Source organism: Crocuta crocuta, unplaced genomic scaffold (genome assembly GCF_008692635.1).
Source record: "Crocuta crocuta isolate KB4526 unplaced genomic scaffold, BGI_CrCroc_1.0 scaffold216, whole genome shotgun sequence".
NCBI lineage: Eukaryota > Metazoa > Chordata > Mammalia > Carnivora > Hyaenidae > Crocuta > Crocuta crocuta.
The window spans coordinates 6,742,824-6,764,027 of record NW_027531504.1 but is presented as its reverse complement, the minus strand read 5'-3'; the positions used below and the strand labels follow the sequence as shown (position 1 = coordinate 6,764,027).

Below are 21,204 nucleotides of genomic sequence, written 5' to 3'. Positions count from 1 at the left end.
CCTCTTTGGATATAACAACAGGTGTGAAAATAACAGTGGATCTTGTAAGATTTCCCAAGAGTCAGATGCGCTGTTTTCTAGGGCAGGGAACGAGCTGATCTATTACAGGCTCTTTCATCACCTAAGCATCCCAGTTCTCTTGCATGTACGGTGGGTCCCGGATGGCCAGGAGACCTGCAGTTGGCTGGAAGCAGAGGGCTAACCGGGCAGCATCAGAAGCAAAAGCAACGAGAACCTGACCCCCTCCTGCACCAGCGAGGGTCTTGGGAAAAGCGCACATGTCTGAGCTTCAATCTCATCTATATAATGGGGATGATTATATAGATGGATGATGAGCCACATCACAGGAATGGCTCCTACGAGTTACTGCGCTATAAAAATAAGGTGCTTTGTAAACACCGGAGCTCCACACAAACAAGGAACCCCACTCACCAGACTGCTTCAGCCAGAGGACTCTGCTCCGTGCCCCCCACCTGGTCGTGGGCACACCTGAGCAGTGCCCTCACGGCCTCTCACTCCCGCACAGCATCCTTCCACTCTCCCCCTTTGCACAACTCCGGGCGCCTTTCCCAGCATCCCAAGCGCTGTGAAGAAACCATCCTTCCTTCTCCCACCCAGGGATTGAGGAACAGGCCACACGTCACATGCCCACAACGTTCTATGGAATAGACGTCAGTTTGTTTAAAATTTTATTACAGGTGGTGTGGCTGGGGGGAGGGACGAACAGGTGAAACACAGAGGAATTTTAGGGCAGTGAAGCTATTGTGTGTGGCACTAATGGTATGGTGGTCACATGGCCTTCTCCATTCCCATGGAAGGTACAAGGGTGAGCCCTTGGGTAAAGTTATGGTGATAATGATGTGTCAATGTAGGTTGTAGACCATCATTTTAATAATGTACCCTCTGTGTGGTGGGTGACAGCAGAGAGGCTATGCATGTGTAGGGCTTGGGGGCGGGTATACTGGAAATCTCTGTACCTTGTGACCAAGTTTGCTGGGAACCTAAAACTATTCTAAAAAATAAAATCCATTAAAAAAAATTGATTTCACACACACACCTACTACTGAGATGGGCTCTGACAAATATGAAAATTTAAGAAATCTAACTCTTTATTTAACATCAAAGCTAACATCAAGTGTTTATTTAAAAAAAATAATGGCACCTGCTTTGAATAGGGTGACAATCTATACAGAATTGACAATTTTAGGCTGACACAAAACTATATAGTATCTCACAAAATGGAAATTCTGCGAAAGACCTCACAATAAACATTCCTAGTTTCCATTTTCAGAATTGCTAACTACGGCCTAAACACAGCTTAAACACAGAGCACGGTTTTTTGAAACATTTCTCTTACGACAAACACAGGAGATATGTTTTAAATAAATTAAAATTGCAACACATAAATTATTCCTAAAACAATCAAGGTACATTACTTTCCAGCTTCTTATAAACAAAGAATTGTACTGACTTTAGAAAATCATAGGTTAGTTCTGCTTTTTATCTTCTGGGTTACCAAACTCTTGTTAACTGTACCTTCTTTTAGCTTCATAACGATTTTTGATGTAAATAAGCCAATATTATTCTTTTCAGTGATTTATCTTTTTAGACCAACTCCTTCCTTTATACGTGTTACACTTCTTCAAGCATCTCTTTCCAGATAAAGCTCTGAATTTTAAATAATGCCATTTCACCCTACCCCTGGCTCACTCCTCAAAATTATAGAAATATGCAATATAGGTTGTTTAATCACACATGCTCATATTAATAAGCATACTGAAATGCTTTTCCAAACCAATACAATCATACTTAGATTCAATACAAAGATGTTCCTATTTGATGCAAAACAATCCGGTATTTAAACTCCAATCCAGAAGGACAAAAATAATTAGTTGCTTAAGGGACTCCCAATTCCCATCACAGCTATTGATCCCATAATTAAACCTGATATGCTGGAGAAATGGCAGGGCAGTAAACATACCTTGTAGGACAATATTTCAATAAAAACAAGAGTGACAAAGTAGAAGGGCTAAAATCCCATGGAATTTTAACTGACAGAGAGGGATAACTGAGTTAGGGGCTGTAATGGAAGGGGAAAGGGTGGGCAGTTTCAGATCTCAGTCTATCAACAGTTCATGGTGATCACAAAAGCAAAACCACTCATGGTACATACTAGAAACTTGGGACTGATCCTACTCTGTACAAAATCAGCAATGGAGTGCTTTTATTTACTGCTTCATTGCAGTTGGAGTTGGGGGTGGGGTGGGGTTCAACGTTGATCATACTCAAAATGTAGGCTGAGATAACCAATCAAAACCCACATAAGAGTATTTTTAGATTTTTGTTTTGCCCTCAAACTATCATCTTGGTGGTCATGAAAATAGTATGTCACAAAAAAATCCTGTGCTAGAATGCAATGTCCAGTATCTTTTTTTTTTTTAATTTTTATGTTTATTTTTGAGAGTGAGAGAGAAAGCATGAGTGGGGGAGGGGCAGAGACAGAGAGAGGGAGACATGGATTCCAAAGCAGGCTCTGAGACGTCAGCAAAGAGCCTAATGCAGGGCTCGAACTCATGAACTGCAATATCATGACTGGAGCCGAAGTTGGCACTTAACCAACTGAGCCACCAAGGCGCCCCTGCAATGTCCAGTATCTTAAAGCATTAAGTTTGCTGAGCGAGCAGGTGCCTGGCCATCCCCATGACTAGTTTCATCCTTACTACCAATGAAAGGTGGGGAAAGGGATTAGCTGACTTAAATGTAAATTAAATAACCAATTCCATGATATACCCTAGTTGGATCACTATTTTTAATTGCATAATTTATAAAATTTTATTTAATCCCTTGTGCAGGAAAGGAAATACAATGAGAGGGTTTATTACTTGAGAACAGTAAACCACAGAGAGTAAAGGTCTTCTTGGAGTGCAACAACTTATTAAAAAGCTTCATGAACTTTCAACAAGACTCTAAAATAAATATGCCAAGTATAAGTTGAGCATACACAAGTGACAACAAAGTTATCTGACATCTAATGAGAATCAGTGGAAATACAAATTCTGTGCAAAAGAAGTCATGAACAGGTGGGATGATTCAGATCCTAGATTTTGGAGCAGAGCCAGTTTCTAGCAGCTTCTGTTAACATTAGCTCCCCCTGGAGTTCCCGTGGAGGGGGCGAGAGCGCGTCTTCCCGTTTCCCCCCTACTTCTCACAGTGGAGCGGAGACACACTGACCGCAGGCCTGGGAGACGTCAAAACAAATGATGAGTGGAGCATGGTGGCCGGGGAAGCAGGCCCACGTCCTAGAACCTCCCCGCGGTCCTTAACCTCAAAGGGCTAGATACCTCTCTCTCTCTCTCAAAAATGACAGCAGTATCTACATCCGCTGCAACCTCTGGCATATCCAAAGTGCCTCAGAAAGATTCCCAGAAATGGAGAAGCGCCCACCAGGCCCCAGCTTGATCCGAGGGTGTACATTACCTCCAGCCCCCAGCCGAACGGAGACTGATGCCCACAGGTGATGGAGAATGCTGGCCATTAAAATACAGATGCAAAAGCCCACCATTCCTTCTCCCTCCCATCCCTGGACCTGGAACTCTTTTCTGTCCCCAGGGTTTGATGGATGGCAGTAGATTTACAGCCAATTTGGCAGAACAAGGGCAAGTCTGATGGTGGAAGGGGACATGGCCATGAGATGGGGGTGGGGCTGCTAACTCCCTCTTCCCTGAATCCAAAATCTGTACAGCCAAGACTGCACGAAATGATGGTTACTGTTTTTAAAAAGCTCAAGTCCAGAATTAGATAGTGGGGACAGTTGCAGAAGTTTGTGAATTTGCTAAAACCACCGAACCGTAAAGTTAAAAGAAGAAAGCTTGAGTTGTCGGAGTCTCACACACACTGGACTTGTACCAAATGCTCGACTATTCCATTCTCTCAAACCATGGCACACTGTCACATTTTTTTCCCCAGGAGATTTCCCTAAGAGCAGCTGTTCGCAAAATATTGCACTTAATTTAAATCCAGGCGATCTGATGTTTTCTGGCAGAAAATGTACACTAACACACATCTTTACGCCTTCAGAGAACAGAGCGGATAGCGGGAGGAGGGACTGAAGAGCCGTTCCTATTAAAATCTTCTGACTTCGTTTTTAGTAGGTACAGAGAGAGAGATTTAAAAGGGAGTAGCGTCAGGGCTGAGGGTAGCGAGTAGCATCCCCCAAACAGGCCGAAGATGTTAACTTCTGAATGCCTTCACCTCAAGGGAAGAAGTGCGGCCCCTCCGTTACCCGGGGCCCTTGTCTTCAGGGAGATCCTGAGAGACGACGGCCAGCCTTGGTGCTGGGCTCAGCTGGGCTCACAGGGTCCTAGGAGGACCTTCCCAGTCCCCATCCCAGTCAACTGCGCCCTCGGATCCAACTGCCACCCCGGCAGACCACACGCCTATCTCCCTCCTGCTTCCAGAGCTCCTACCTCAGTGCACTTCCGCTTCACAAACTACAATCCTGTTGTCCTTAAGGAAAAACAAAAACTCCACAACACAAGGATCATCTGTTTTCATCTGTGGAGTGAGATCTGCAACCTTCGCAGGCCAGGGAATAAAGTGAATCACATCCTCACAGGGGGTCTGTCATGACTAAGATCTGCTGAAATACCTCCAAGGTAGTGCTTACAGGACCCTAACGTTGAAGCCACGGTCTGACGCGGGACTTGGAAACATTTCTACGTGCTTGAAGGCGAAGCATTAGACGGCTGCTTCAGATAAAATCCGCGTGTGACTCCCTGGGTGTAAGAAGGGAAAAGCCCCACTCGTGAATCTTTGCATCTTACCATTTAAAGTGCATGACAACATCTAAGTTTGACGTCGGATGGATAAACAGGTGTGTGGTAAGATCTCCGTGGCACTTGTGTGTCACGTACAACTGACCGCTACGGACACTGGGAACACGTGGTGCCTAGTGTTCTCTGTGGACAAGTGGACTGGATTACACAGGATTTTCTGTACTTCCGAAGGCCAGATGGGCTCACCGTGGCCAGTGCGTGTACTGTGCTTCCCCTCCCCAAGTCCTGCTACATCCTTGCTACTAACAGGACTCTGGGAAAACATGCAACCACGAGCAACTGTGAGGCTCAACTGTGATAGAGACTTGAGAGAGAGACAGAGACTTAAAATCCCTTTTCTTCTGGATCATTCATTATGCCAAATGCTCAATAACCAGAGGCTGGCCATGCTGGGCTGGTGAGGTGGGCGGAGATCTGGCGTGATTAAGGCAGTGAGCAACGTGGGGAGAGCTCTCAGACGGATTCACACTCACGAAGAATGGGGACTGAGCCAGCAAGTGCTACCGCGTGAAGGGGACCGTCGTTATTTACAATGCACAGCCCAGGCCTGCTCACCTTTAGTCAGCACAACCCCGTTCATTTGAAAATTTGGTAGTATGCACAGAGTTCTCCTTAAAACAGAAACCTGAAAGGACATGAAGATGGGGGCCAGTGGCTTCACCGGGGTATTATTATCCTTTCTATGGCACACAGAATATGGTCCCAGTTTTTACAAAATATTGCAAGAAGAGTCACAGCGAAGAAGGTGCCGAGAATGTGGAAGCGGCTCTTCATCATGGGGGAGACAAACTTGGCCATGGTAGACACACACACGAGGATGACCGTCATGAAGGCCAGGATCACGTTTATGCACCTGCCCAGGAGCACCTTGGCATTGACGGTGTCTGTCTGCAGGGCTTGCTGCTCCTGCTGGTGGAGCTCCAGTTTAGAGATGCGAGTCTGGCAGGATTCCAAGGCTTCCTGTGGGCAAGAGGGAGAGCAAGGGTCACACGCTGTTGGGACCACGGGCGCCGCGCGAGCTGGGACGTGCCCAAAAGCCCCCTGGCTCAGGAACTCGACGCTGAGGCAGCTTCCAACAGCCAAGCTGATGATGACGAGGAGGATGATGACAAAGAAGGGAAAAGAGAGTCGCAAGGCACATTTATTCTGTTAGTCATGGACGGAACGAACAACCGTGAATTACCGTAAATGGGGACTTAGAGTTAAGTATTTTGAAATTAAGTACATAAAATACTGGCATCTGCTGGCATCATCAGGAACAAGCCAGAGGAGTGGTCAGCCAGCGAGGGACCGTCGACCACCTCCGGCCATGGACTGGGTGGTCCCTCCAACTTCTAGTCCTTATTTCCATTGCTCAGGCTGTACATGTGTCCACTTACACACTGCGGAGGGTGAAGGGAGAAGGGATGGGGACAGGACGGACCACGGGGCTCGGCTTCCTCTCGCTCTCTGTGTGCCGTTACTCAGGCTGCACATTCTCCCGTTAGAAAGAACCCGTTCTTTCTAAGGCTTCAATTGCTAAGACACAGAGGACCCCGAGTATCTCTCTGGCCGAGTCGCCTCATCTGAGTTTGACTCATGTATCTACATGGCTCCCTGACATCCCCACTTGAGCTTCGCAGAAGCACCCGGAATGCACCACATGCAAATGTGGGATGGCGTGCTGCACGCTCTCCTGCACCCGCCGCCGCCGGTCCTGCTTCCCTGCTGCCGTTCCGTCCCCAGAAAACAGCGCCTGGCTCACCCCGTCCCTCCCACCACACACTCAGTTCCTCTAAGCCGTCCCCGGCCTTGTCAATGAGACATCCAGTGTCTAGCTTTAGGGGCCCACTTCTCTCCCCTCCCAGTCTCTGCTGCCCTGCCCCGCTCACCACGCTCTGGCCATGCTGGCTTTTTGAAGTCTGGAGAAGGACCATGGTCAGGGCCTTTGTACACGCACGTCCTGTGCCTGGAAGCCCTCCCAGCCCCGTCAGAGGAGGTGAAGGTCCCCCAGCCCTCTTTCCCGAACAAAAGACCAGAGCTGCACAAGGATGGGGACTAGGCCACCTGTGGTTACCCAGCACAGGGCCGGACATGCGGCAGGGTGCAGACTGGGCACAGGAAGGAGGCGTGAGGCTCGTGAGAGGAACACTCTACGCCTCCTGGGAGAACAGGACCTGACTGGAGGCGGGACAGTGAGGCCCGTTTAGTTCCCTGGCCGACGGTCTAACTCGTTTACCAGTATGTGTTTGCTCACTTACAATACAGCCATCTTTTCAGGTTTTAAGCAACCATAACGGCTGTAACACTGATTCGCTTTTCTTCTGCTGAATATATTCTATGGGCCAAAGAACAGGGTTCTCTGTTACTATAGTAACTTCCATGACACGGGTTACCAACAGAGAAGGTAAAACTTCTTTTGATTTTTACGTTCTATAAAAGCACTGGCTTCTACAGGAGCAGGCACGTGCCCCAAGGATCATGAATTCTTTTCAACTATGAGCTCACGGTTTCCTCCTTCTTGGACGCGGCATGGAAATGCTGATAGAACAAGACAAAAAGATCAACATTTTTGGCAAATTCATTCATCTTTAATTGGGTACACGGATTACATATATAGACAGACTAATCCCAGCAATGAATTCCTTAGAACTATCAAATTTTTTACCAAAAGAAAAATCCAAGAAAATTAAGCCGTGAGTGGCAAGGAATTTTGGTGACAGCTCCCACTGAGAGATAGTCGGCCCCACGATCCCTAGTACTTCTTTGGATCCAGTGTTTAACTTACTGTGGACAAGGACAGGAAACAGACTGAATTATCCTTAAGCCTGTTTTAACTGGGAATTCTAAAACAAAACTCAATTTCTTAAAACAGTAAAACCCTTGCATCCCTGTGGGCACCAGCCACCCTCACCTGTGCTAGCTCGTCCGCGGTAGCACCCTGCCTGTAAGAACAAAACTAACACGAACTGGAGACGAAGCTGAGCAGGCCCGACTGCGAAAAGCCCCGAGGAAAAGGGCCACTCACGAATGTAACAGAAAACGTGGCCAGCGTTTATTTTTTGACTGCCTATTATGCGTCAGGCAGATTAAGTACTTTATGTATATTATCCATTTACCTCCTGACAACCTTTTGATGTGAAGCTCACTGATGATATTCCCATTTTATAGATGAGGAAACGGAGGCCCAGGGAGCTAACTTGTCCAGGGTCACACAGTATGTGGCAGAGCCAGAATCTCACTATGGAGACAAAGACTCTGCAGCCACCCACACAGATGTCCTCTTTGCACTTCTGGGCTGGAGACAAAACCAGAAAATGTTCAAATGAACTGCTCTATGCAGTGAAGTTCCCTCTGTGAAGCCCCTTGCTTGATCTTACCCATTCATCCCTAAAGTACGCTTCTTTAAAAAAAAAAAAAATTAACCCAAACTATATAAGAAAACCATATATTTAGACATAAATCCAGTGCCATCCCAGACCCGTTCTAAAACCAGAATGTTTTAATAAAACTGACTGCACTGTTCACTCTGCAACACGTAACATTTAAATGGGTCACATTCTTTAAACCAGTCAATGGTGATGCTGAGTCTCCTGACCCAGAGCAGGGGCAAAATCTCCCAAGTGTCTCCTGCACCACATCCTCACAGGTAGGTTTCCTACCAGCTCCGTCTGATGCTCTGGCTCCCAGAAACATCCAAGCAGAAGCCTGAGATTGGCACAGACTCACAGCCCACGACACAGAGAAGAACAAAACGTGGGCAGTCGAAACTCCAGCTCACACACTGTGGGAGAAAAAAATCTCAGCTTTCTCCCTCATAAAGTGTGGCTGGAGAAAATAACCACTGCCTACAAAGAAAAGTTGTAAAAATGGAGCTGAGTGCTACTTGGAGAGTATACTTTCTTGCTTTAAAAAAAATTTTTTTGGGGGGGGTAAAGTTTATTTATTTATTTTGAGAGAGACAGAGAGAAAGGAAAGAAGTGAGCAGGAGTGGGGGAGGGGCAGAGAGAGAGGGAGGCAGAGAATCCCAAGCAGACTCCGCACTGTCAGCACAGAGCCCCATGTGGGGCTCGAACTCACAAACTGTGAGATCATAACCTGAGCTGGAATCAAGAATTGGATGCTTAACCGACTGGGCCACCCAGGTGCCCTCACTCTTTGGCTTTTTTTAAAAAAGAAGATTACTGGGCCCAGGTGGCTCGGTTAAGCGTGCGACTCTTGATTTCAGCTCAGGTCATGATCTCACGGTTTCTGAGTTCAAGCCCCGCATCGGGCCCTGCACTGACAGTGCGGAGCCTGCGAGGGATTCTCTGTCTCCCTCTCTCTCTGTCCTTCCCTCCCTTTCTCTCTCTTTCAAAAATAAATAAACTTTTAAAAAAAGAAAGACAGGAAGATCAATAGGAATGTAAATTACTGCAGCCACTATGGAAAACAATATAGAAGTTCCTTAAAAAATGAAACCTTGAACTACCTATAATCTAGCAATTCCACTTTTGAGTATATACCCGAAGGAAATGAAATCAGTTTCTAGAAGACATGTCTCCACCCCCATATTCAGGGCAGCATTATTTACAATAGCCAAGACACAAAACCAACCTAAGAGTCCATCAACAGATGAATAAAAAAAAATGTGGTACACATATACACAATGGAATATTATGTGGCCACAAGAAGGAAATCTTGTCACCTGTGACACATGGATGGGTTTGGAGGGCATAATGCTGAGTGTGGAGTCAGACAGAGGAAGACAAATACGCTATATGACCTCACTTACATGGGGAATCTAAAAAACAAACAAACCCATAGAAACAAAGAACAGGTCCATAGAGGCAGGAGTGGATGGTAGGGGAAATGGGTGAAAGTGGCCAAAAGGTCCAAACTTCTGGCTGCAAGATGAGGATGTAATGTGTAACGTGGATGGCTACCGTTAACAATTCTGCATTATGTATTTGAAAGCTGTTAAGAGAGTAGGTCTTAAAAGTTCTCATCCCGAGGAAAAAATGTTAACTATATGAGGTGATGATGTTAGCATATCGTGGTGATCATTTTCCAACATACATACATTTATCAAATCATTACATTGTACGCTTTAGTGCAAAGTTGTATGTCAATGATCTCAGTGAAAGTAGAAGAAAAGGAAGAGACCCCCCCCAGCAGCAGAAAAAAAAAGCAGCATTCAGGACGGCCGGGGCTGTGTCCCTACAGCGCTACCGTCACACTAACACTGAGCTGTGCCTTCATGTGACTGACTCAGCAGCCCCTTCCTTCCACCCACCCAGCTCCCACCCATCGTGCCAAGTCCCACCCTCTCTGCACATTCATTCACGTTCCCTACTCAAGGACAGTCTATAAGACGTCACCCATGTCACCCGACCTCTCTGCCTTAGTCTCACAGCTGAGAAATGGGGAAAATAGTAAGAACTGCCCGAAAAGTTGCTGTAAGGAGTAGATGGGGAGAGGAGAGAGACACGTAAAGCGCTTTGCTGGTGTATGGTACACGGTATGCACTCGGGTCCTTGAAATTCTTACAAATATCAAAGCTATTTTTATTCTACAGATGAGCAAACAGATCCAAGACTTGCTCAGGGTCACATAACTGGTGAATGGCTGACCTGGGACTGAAATCCAATATCTGACCACAAAATGACTAACTGTCCCACCAGTTCATAGCTTGTTGGGCACGGTGTCTGAATTCTGTGGTTTTCACAGTCTGGATCACGTAATTTGGCCCCCGCTCATGTTTTCTTGAGCTGTTTGGCAGGTGACCTAACCCAGACTCCCCATCTAGTCAGTAAGCTTCTCAAAGGCAAGGCTTGCCTCCTGTTTAAAAAGTTTTAGCAATTTTGGTGGGGGCGGTAGAGGGTAGGAAGGAGAGGTTATAGGCTATGGGCTTGGGTAGATTAATAAAGATTTGTTACCCAAAATAAGCACACAGAGAATAGCCTCTTCACTCAGTGACTCCTAGAACATGAGCTAACGGGGTGAAGAAGGGAGAGAGTGTTTGTGCAGAGAAAACATTTTGCTGCACGTGCCAGAAATCCTTCCGGGCTTGGGGGATAAGGCTCGTTGAACGCATTAAAGGCTGGGACGAGCCCACGCGGTGCCTAACGGCGAGAGGAACGGTACCTGGATGTCCCGGGAGCGCTCATAGGCCTGGTAGGCCACCTTCTCCTCGATGCTGGCCAGCTCCTGCTTCAGGTTGGCTGTCTCATGCTGGTGCAGGTCTGTCAAGTCGTGCAGCTGGTCTTCCAGTCGCTCGTACCTTTGCAGAGAGAGGAGCCGATTCTGAGTGTGACACTTCAGAGGTGTCCTTATTTTCATTCCCCGGAAGACTACGTTTCCAAAAAAAATAGGTCCAGCTACAGGGAGCATGCTTTCGGCTAACACTGAACTCCAGCTGGTCTCTGTCATGTTAACTTCTGTGTCCTCACTCCTGAGGTGTCACACACACCAACGCTGGCTTTCCCGCCCGCATCAGACAAGCACCCTCACCGGCTGCGGTGACAACACAAACAGGCCTGACGCACTCACCAGGGCAGGTCTACGGGCAGGGCGGCCTGGGATCTGGCTCAACACAAGGACCTGCTGGTTCCCCCTCCCCCCCTTCTGCCTGCCCAGCGCCTCCTGGTTCACAGGCAGGGCTCTGAAGTCCCAGAGAGCCCGTAAGTAAAGAACCAACTTCTGTACCAGAGCCAACTCCACTTCCCAAGGCACACTCCGATTCTGAAAACATGCCTCAGTTCTTAGAACTTAAGAGTCGATAAAAAATTAAGCTCATTAGAAATTGTAAGGGCACAGGGTGGATCTCAGGTCACGATCTCATGGTTTGTGAGTTCAAGCCTCAGGTTGAGCTCTCTGCTCCCTGCATGGAGCCTACTTTGGATCTTCTGTCTCCCTCTTTCAGGCCCTCCCCCACTCATGCACACTCCCTCCCTCCCTCTCTCTCTCTCTCCCAAAAATAAACAAACTTTAAAAAACTTTTTTAAAAAAGAAATTATAAATGACTTATCAAGTGACATTTCCAAAAGTCCAAATGGAAAGTAACAGAAAAACAAAGATTGCCATTTCCACCTCCCATTTCCCTCAAAGAAGAGGTACTTGTCTTATATTTGAAAATTTATGTTTATTTGAAAACAGGAAGCACTATTTGGGTAATGCATTGCCTGAAATGACTTCTATCAATGTCAGTGTTAGATGCTCACACAGGTCACCTGATAGAATCACAGGTACCCAGTGCTGGTGTAAAAGCCTTTTAAAGATCTCATACAGCAAACAATACACTCAGCGGCTAACCCTGGGACATCACAAACTTAACTACATGACAAATGGGAAAACTATCCTAAATTTATGTAAGCGAGTATTTGTGAGTTGGGATAAAATTTGGATCTAAGGAGTACTGTATCGCAAACTATTTGTAAGGCCCTGAAGTCAATATCTTCTGGAAAAACTGTGACTCAAAAACAGTTATGTGACAAAGACACCAGAGTCAAAGATGTGTGCTGAAAGTGTTAAAAAATGGTTTCATAGACTATAAGAGCTAAAAAAAAGCCACACTTACAAATTAATACATTTAGAACCATTTTGAGATATAAAGTATGTAAGGTAAAGTTTAATCTTATGATATGTACTGGACATTTAATATTTTTTAATTTTTAAAATTTTTATTTATTTTTGAGAGAAAGAGAGACAGAATGTGACCTGCGGAGGGGCAGAGAAAAACAGACAAAGAATCTAAAGCAGGCTCTAGCCTCTGAACTGTCAGCACAGAGCCCAATGCAGGACTCGAACTTGTGAACTGCAAGATCATGACAGGAGTCGATGCTGGATGCTTAATTGACTGAGCCACCCAGGCATCCTATGGACATTTAAATTTTTATCTACATTTTTCTAAGTTAACATACTCATTTAGACCAAAAAATCAAAAAAAAAAAAAAAAAAAAACCAAAAACTTTTGGGGTGCCTGGCTGGCTCAGTTGGTAGAGCGTGCAATTCTTGATCTCAGGGTTGTGGGTTTAAGCCCTACACTGGGGTAGAGATTACTTAAAGTAAAAATAAAATCTTAAAAAAAAAACAACTTTGGGTAATCTTTTTACTGGGAAATGGTAGAAAATCACTTTTTTTAAAATATTTTTATTTATCAGTTATAAGCACATAAACTCTAGCCTATAAACACCTTTCAAAATTAGCTGATATAGGGGTGCCTGGGCAGCATAGTCAGTTAGGCATTAGACTCGATCTCAGCTCAAGTCATAATCTAATGATTTGTGGGTTTGAGCCCCACACTGGGCTCTGTGCTGACGGCATGGACCCTGCTTGGGATTCTGTCTCTCTTCTCTCTGCCCCTCCCCCATCTGTCCATGCACTCTCTCAAAATAAATAAACTAAAAAAAATGAGCTAATATAAAAAAATAAAATTAGCTAATATAATCCACAAGATTTGAATTTATACTTTACTCTTACGATTTCTTTTAAAAACTACTTAAGGTGAAAAGTTTAATGAGCAAAACATAGTACATAAAAAAATGTACACTGTATGAAAACTTTAAGATCAATGTGCCAAAGAAAATCTACCTTGAACAATGCAGTGGTTCCTTTTTAAAAATATTTATTTATTATTTTTGAGAGAGACAGACAGAGAGACAGAGGGCATGCGTGTGCAGAGGAGGGGCAGAGAGAGAAGTAGACAGATGATCTAATGTGGGGCTCTGCGCTGACCAAATGCGGGGCTCAACCTCACAAACTGTAAAATGATGACCTGAGTCGAAGATGGATGCTTAGCTGACTGAGCCACCCAGGCGCCCCAAGAATGCAGTAGTTTTTTACTTAACAGTTATCATAGAGGAAAATAAAATACAGATTTACAAATTAGTGTAATTACTGGAACTTAAGAAGGAACTTTACATGCATGAGTTACAGACAATCTAGCAATATTTTAACAAAGTCACACAACTTTCTCTGAAGTGTTGATCTGTAAGTCACAGATTATAAAGTTTAGAGTCATAAAGTATGGAAAAAACTGATTTTAGATGTTTTTTGATACACATCCATAATTTATGGAAAACACAACCATGAGCCTCTCTTTCAAAAAGACAATCTCTCTGCACTTAGTAAGTCATGCTTCTAGAAGAATTCCAAGAGAATGGGCTGAAATACCTGTATCGTTCCTCTTGCAGCGTCTGAGAAATAAAACCGTACTCTCTCTTAAACTGCACCTTCAGCGCCTCGATGTCCTCGGCCAGCTGTGCCTGGGTGTCCTTGATCTCCCTCAGCTCCTCCAGGATCACAGTGAGCTTGCCCTGGCTGTCGAGCGTGCCGGGTCCGCCGGCCCCGAATGACTGGTTCCCATTGCTATCGGCCGAGCCCGACGTGCCACTCGAACACTCGTCATCGCTGCCGTACTTGGGTTTGTTCACAATGGTCGCGCTGCCCCCGTAGGCCCGGGGACTCCCCTCAGGCCTAAACTCCTCTAGGGAATTTTTTAAGTGAGCGATGTTATCGGCGCTGCCAAACTTATTACGGATCAGGTTGGCAAACTCCCTGGACTTATTGAAGACGAACACGGGCGGAGTGAGGGACACTCCAGGCATGCCCGATTTGCCACACTCCGCGCCGTGGGGGGCAGTCCGGGACTTCGAGTGGGCATCTTTCAGGGAGTGCGACCCGTCCTTGAGGTGGTCTTTGGCAATCTCCTTTGCGCTCCTGGAGGCTCCATTCTGCTCGATCTCCTTGAGCTTCCTATGATACTGTTCTAACTTCTTTTGAAGCTGGGCGATGGAGTGTGCGGACTTCTGGTTCTTCTTCTCAAAGACCTGCTTGATGCGGCCCGCCTGCTGTTTGTCCGCGCTGTTGACCAGTTTCAGGTACTCTGCAACATTCCCGTCGCGCGACGTCTGCTCGATCTTGATCTGCTCTGTCACCTTGAGAATTTTTTGTTTCAGGCTGTCCGCACTGAGTTTGACCTTGTGGAAGTCCAGGATGCCATCTGGTACGTCAAAGTTGAGGTTGGTGTCGGACCCCCCGCGTCGAATGTTCAGGGGCAGGCTTAGGGTGTTCATGTCATGACGCTCTACCTGCAGGAGACAGGGAGGAAACACTTGAAGATTTGAAGTCAAAGGCACAGGTACTGCGACAGAACCCGTGTACACACTGCAGACTTACTTCAGGTCCAAGATTTTTCAACTCCAAGTATTCCTACAATAAAAACTCCCTACTATCCCCTCCAGTTGACGAGAGGCCAGCCCAACCCCTTCCTGCATCCCTGTGTACTAACCAACTGTGAGGCTCAGGTCTTCCAGGGCTTCTGATGTTTGGTCTGATGACCCAGAACTGTGAGTTGCCAGGGTAGAAAATGCCTGATGGGACAAGGTTACCGCTCAGTCCTAGTTTCCCCAAATGCCCAGGTAACTGGGGTGCCTGCCATGCCCCACGCACTGCGAATTTCAACACTGTGGGAAATGCAACCGATTCAGTCCTCCATCACTTAACAGAAGAAGATTGAGGGAAAAGTTCCAGCAGGTACTTTCATCAACACAAGAAATTATTTTCTTAATGGAATCATTGAACAGATGTGATGGGTAATATGATGCAAGGTTAATTTTACTAACACCACAGTCTGTAGAGGTGGAAATAAACAACTCCAACCACAACAGAAGTGATTAAAAAACAAGAACAACAAGTGATAATACCCTGTGAAATGGCTTTCTCACTCAAGGGCCACCTGGGGAAGAAGTGCAAAGTATCAATGAGCACCCCAGCAAGAAGGGGAAGAGGTTTGTGCCCTGAAAGGGAAAGCGAAAGACGAAGGGAGCCTGGGTGCCAGGTACCATGGACAGGTGTCTTGTCTGAGCCTCACTACCACACCAGGCAGACTATGTTAAACCCACGTACGTACAAACTGAGACATCAAGAGCCAGGATCTGAATTCAAGTCACTCTAATGGGGTTCTCTTTCTAAGTCAGGACACTCTACCAAGGTGTCCCCAAAGGACTAAAGACAAACCTTTGTAGAGTCTGAACACAACCTCCAAACAAAGATTTGTAACCTCTAAACTGAAGCATCTGACTTGTCAAGTTAACTACCTCTTGATTAGAATAATGCTTTGATACAGAGTCTCACTGGAAACTGAATGGGAGATAATATTCAGGACAAGTTATTTTTTTAAGGGGACAGTAGGCAGAAACACCAAAATATTAATAAGGTATTAACATACCTCACCCTGCCTAAGTGACCCAGACTCAAATCTGTTCATTTCCAACACTGAAGTATTATAACTCTGTCCCATGCACAATCCTACCCAGTGCTTTCTCTCAGAGAAGGGAGCCCAGTGGCATAGTGGGACACAATCCCAGGCTGGTGAGTCAGTCCTCCTACACAACTTACAAAAGTTTGTTAACATTATTTCTTGGCCCCTCTCTTCCAAAATACAATTTTGCTATGAATAAGAGACACCGGGTGTTTTATCTGGCAGAAAAGCATCACATCGGAAAGGCTGGAAGTAAACAACTGCCAAGTCACTTGTAAGACTAGAAAAGAAGAGAAAGGAATTGTGACATCACCTGGTCAAGACAGAAGGGTGGGTGTAGGGAATAAAGAAGGTATGGGATGATCATCCTCAAATCCTAGAGAAAGGACCACAGGGAGCTCCAGGGACTCTGTACCTACAGTTCACTGGTGAACCCCAGCAGGAATGTGTTCACATTACATGAACAGAGAGTGCACTAAATCTGGGAAATGTATATTTGGGACAGAGTAATCCGTGGTAACTGTATAATCAGGAGCCTATAGATTTGGTATCACTGGAGGGATTCACTGATCTGATTATCCAATTCTACTGCTCAGAAACTTTATTTGGCTCCCCAAAGCCTCCCAAATTGAATAATACAACCCAGCCACTATAAGGCCCTTACCTTTCAGGCCTCACCTTGCACCTAATGGATACCATTCATCTCAAGCGAGCCTTACAACCCAAAGTTCCCAAATGTAGAGGAATGTTCTATGGATTTTCTCATATGAATGATATTCACAGTGCCTGCCACCCACCCCCTTCTGCTTGTCAAAATCCCACATATTCTAGGGGTACCTGGGTGGCTCAATCAGTTAAGCTGCTGACTTTGTCTCACTCAGATCATGATCTCACAGTTTGTGAGTTCAAGCCCCACGTGGGGGCTCTGCACTGATAGCTTGGAGCCTGGAGCCTGCTTTGATTCTGTCTCCCCCTCTCTCTCTCTGCCCTTTCCCCACTTGTGCTCTCTTGCTCTCTCAAAAATAAACTTCAAAAAATTTTTAAAAATCCCACATATTCTTGAAGCTCCACTTAAAATCCCACTTATTCCACGAAGCTTTTCCTAGTCCGTCAGAAAGCTGCCTGTTCTTTCTGCGATCCTCCATGGTGCTCTGGTGGTGCCACCTGACTCGTCCTTGGATTACTCATCTGTGGATTTGAACCCTGCCCCCACCCCGAGCACAGGCTCCTTTAGGGGAGAGAGGTGTCATACTTACACCCAGTCTGAGGTGCTAGCGCTGTCCCTGATCACAGGAGGCTGTTGATAATGTTTGCTGAACTCAGATGACATCATTCCTTATTCCAGGAGAGTTGCTTTGAAATCACTTAAGATATATTTCAATAGAATAAAGACAGTGACCTTGGACGTTCTGCCCGTACAGAACTGACAGTTTCAGGCAGAGATATTTTCCCCACAGCTGAGTAGGAAGTTCTATATCATTTCACACTGGTTCAACTACATGGAAACTTTTCTGGGGCACCTGGGTGGCTCAGTCAGTTGACCGTCTGACCCTTGGTTTCGGCTCAGGTCATGATCTTGCCGTTCATGGGACTGAACCTTGAACTTGGGGTTCTCTCCTTCTGCCCTCTCTCCCACTTGTGCTCTCTCTCAAAATAAATTTTAAAAAAATATTCAAGATTTTTCTAAGAATCAATGTGCAGCAAAACAACACAAATATAAATAAAGACTTTTTTTTTTTTTTTTTGAAGTAGGCTCCAGGCCCATTGAGTATGGAGCCCACGACCCTAAGATCAAGACCTGAGCTACGATCCCATATTGGATGCTTCACTGACCGAGCCACTCGGTCAAATAAGGACTTTCAAACTTTAACTGAAGTATAACTTTCATACAGAAAAGAGCACATTTAATAAGAATAAAACAATACTCAATTAACTGCCACAAACGGGACACACGGTATAACCATGACGCAGGAAACAACCACCGCCACCACCACCAACAGAACCGAGGCTCCCCGTGCCCCCTTCCATCGTAAATACATCACCCCCACCTCTAGGAGTACCCGAGCCTCGCCTCTAACAGCATGCATTAGTTGTAACCAATCACCATGCACTCTTCTTGTCTTTTTTGCTCCACTTTGTCTGGGAGACTCATAAGACCTTGTTCTTGCCTTCTGGAGCTCGAAGAACAGATTACGTTGTTTTTAAAAATCCACCCAAACCTGCCTGGTGCTGAGAAGTCCACCTTGTTGGAAGATGCGGAGGCTTTTCTACCTTACCTTCCCAAACGCAGCAGTAAGTCACCTCCTGTTCCTCCTCTAATCCTCGGCCCCACGGCAGCTGGCCAGCCAAAGCGGGTGTTGCAACGCGATGGCCTCCTCCCTGACAGGCTGCTGGGCCAGGACAGCCTCGAACACTCAGGAATGTTTGCACACAGAGAGCTGGCTGACTTTTGGCTCAGTTAAAGCTATAACAATGCCTGGCACGTCCTCGACATTCCAGGTTGGGGAAAGCAGCCGTCGTCGAAGCTCAGATCAATCTAGCTTACTGCTTGGCAGCAAATCTCAGTTGAAACTGATGAGGGTAGAAGGTTGAAACTATTGTTGGGCCACACCTTTTTATAGCCTTTTATAGCCCTCGCTCTGCAGGGTAATTAAGGGCGAGCTGTACATATCATCAGTAGATGCCTATACATTCCCTAAACCCAAAGTGAAACTTCAAGTATGGGCTGGGGAGAAAGCTCCGTTTCATGTGGAGCCGGCCATGAGGGCAAGTGCACGGCGCAGCTGTTTGAGGGTGGGACTCAGGGCGGACAAAGGTTCACAGATCACCCGGCGTGAATGTGCACATGAACTGTGCAGATCAGGAGATGCATGTTCAGTTTTGGCACTGACATTAACTAGTTATGTTCTTAGCTAAATCAGATGACGTCTGTGGGCTTCAACTTCCTAATCTAAGAAGAGATCGAGCCAGTCACAGCTACCACTGCAAATTCCATGACATTTAATCCAGGGTCTTTACTGTGAGACAGTATCATGGAAGAGTCAAGACTCTGGGCTCTAGACATACAGTGCTTTTGCTTTCTGTCTCGGCACCGCTCTTACGAGCTGTGTGGCTCTAAGAAACTGATTAGCCTCTCTGTGCTTCAGTGTCCTCTTCTGTAAAATGGAGGTCATCATTCTCAAGGAGCTGTGAGGAATGAATGAGATAATGCATTTAAAGCAAGTTGCTGGCACAGAGAATGGTTCCCAAAAAAAGTTTTGTTTTGTCCTTCCAATTTAATTTAAAAATGTACCTCTATGTAAAAACTGAAAGGAAACAAGCTCCAAACAATGGTTATTTTTGCATGGCGGGGTTAAAAGAAGTCATTCTTGTTATTATGTTTCCGTATTTTCCAATTCAAAAAAAAAAAAAAGAACAGGAGCTACCATTTTGGCAGAATAGATGCTTTTTTTAAAAATGACTACTACCGCCTTCTAGGTCTCTTGGAACGAGTTGGCTATTATTAGTTTACGTGAAAGGCAGACCACCAGCATCCTAGTGAAAAGCCATCGCTAATAATGTTTTCCTTCCGGTAGCAGCAACATTTCCACTGTCACCTCAATGTTCTGGAACAAAGGCTACAGAAAAGCCTGAGCCCTGGACTAACATCAAAAACCGACACTGAGTCACCTCTGCCAACAATCCAAGCCTCCGATACAACGTAAGCGAGCTCACCTCGCTCACGGGGAAGCCAGGCAGCACGAGCGTTACCGTAGCTGCTGGAACACGCCGTTCTGGCTTCCAAAGGAGGGCTCTCGTCATGACATGTCATATTTACCCCCTAAAAGCTCCAAAGGAAAATGAACAAAAGGAAGGATAGTCAATGCAGGGGCACACCACCCAAAGCCCACCCAAGAGAAGCAGAAAAGGGAAAACAGTGGCAGGGGTTGGAGAAAGGTAGGGGGGGGTGGGGGGAGAGGGTCCTGTGGATGCCTGGAGGGCAACGGGCTAAGGCCTGAGTCCCTTGAGGCTGTGGGGGTCAGGGAATGGCCTGAACAAGCAGAGGCACAGAGAGATCAGAATGAGGAATGGATAACAACTGCCTGCCTAGACCCGAAGCCAGATACAATGAACCTTTTGCGTTAAGAAAAGCTGCCTGGGAAAAAAAAGCAAAGCAAAGCAAAGCTGCCAGAGCCCAGTCACACCAGGAAAGAGTCAGTCCTTCAAACTGGCTGGCATTTCACAGGCAACAGGTATTCCGCAGTGCACAGGAGGGCGCTCACAGGTCTGTGTGGCCCGGCTGACATTCCACACCCTTACTCATTGTAGCTGGAATCTAACTTCAGGTCCAGAGGCAAGGCTGCTCCTGTGGCTTGCCAAGAAGAATGTGCTAGGCTCTGCTGTGGCAGCAAAGTCGAAATCTCAGTGGCAAGGGAAAGGTAAAGGGAGAGGGGAAGGGAGCGGAAGGGAAGGGAAGAAAGAAGAGGTTGAGTTCTTGCTCATGCTGACAAGACTGCGGGAATCCGCTAAGGAACCCCTCCCCCTTCTGCAGTGTGGCTAGTGGCCAGGGTAGGCAGGGGATGTGAGGAATCGTTCACTGGGGCCTAAAGACTTCCATCAGAAGAGACACCTGTGGCTTCTCCCCTCCCTGCACTGGGCCTGATGAACTTCATAGGAGCTACAAGACAGGGAACGACAATCCTACCACATGCCCAGGAGGAAAAATGTCCCATTAGGGACATGTGTGGCATCTCATTTATTGAAAATTCTGAGATAGGTTCTACTGTTATTACTATTTTACAGATGAGAAAACTAGGCACAGAGAAGTTAGGTAAGTTGCCCAGGGACACACAGCTAGTGAACAGCAGACTGGGGACTGAAATCCGGGCAGTCTGTCTCCAGAGCCTGCCTCCCTAACAGTGATGGTGTGCTTGCACTATGTGAATCAGGCATGTGCTAAATATTGTTCTTAGTATTCATATATTCTTCACACTCACCCTCTTTTATGAGAAAAGCCAGGCTGATCAACAATATAGAGGTTTCCTGAGGTCCTTCACAGATAGTAAATAGCTTAGCTGAGGCTACACTCTGATTTATGAAACATGCAAGACTTTGCAGGACCTACGCTCAGCCACCAGCTGTGTAAGAACCTATCTTGCAGGGACCCTA

The 21,204-nt window shown here is 46.1% G+C and overlaps 1 protein-coding gene across 7 annotated transcripts in view; it reads right to left on the bottom strand.

The window, feature by feature from the left end:
• Positions 1–1,087: 1,087 nt before the first annotated feature.
• Positions 1,088–21,204, bottom strand: part of TMCC3 (transmembrane and coiled-coil domain family 3) — a 75,806-nt gene continuing 55,689 nt past the window's right edge. For 3 of the 7 annotated variants that reach the window (XM_077772301.1, XM_077772302.1, XM_077772303.1), the window contains exons 2-4: positions 13,968–14,884; positions 10,941–11,076; positions 1,088–5,795 (exon numbers count right to left, since the gene is read on the bottom strand). In XM_077772301.1, coding sequence (XP_077628427.1) covers positions 5,493–5,795; positions 10,941–11,076; positions 13,968–14,869 — 1,341 coding nt within the window. In that variant the 5' untranslated portion in view covers positions 14,870–14,884 and the 3' untranslated portion in view covers positions 1,088–5,492. The other 4 variants (XR_013337133.1, XM_077772299.1, XM_077772298.1 and 1 more) reach the window with 4 other exon arrangements.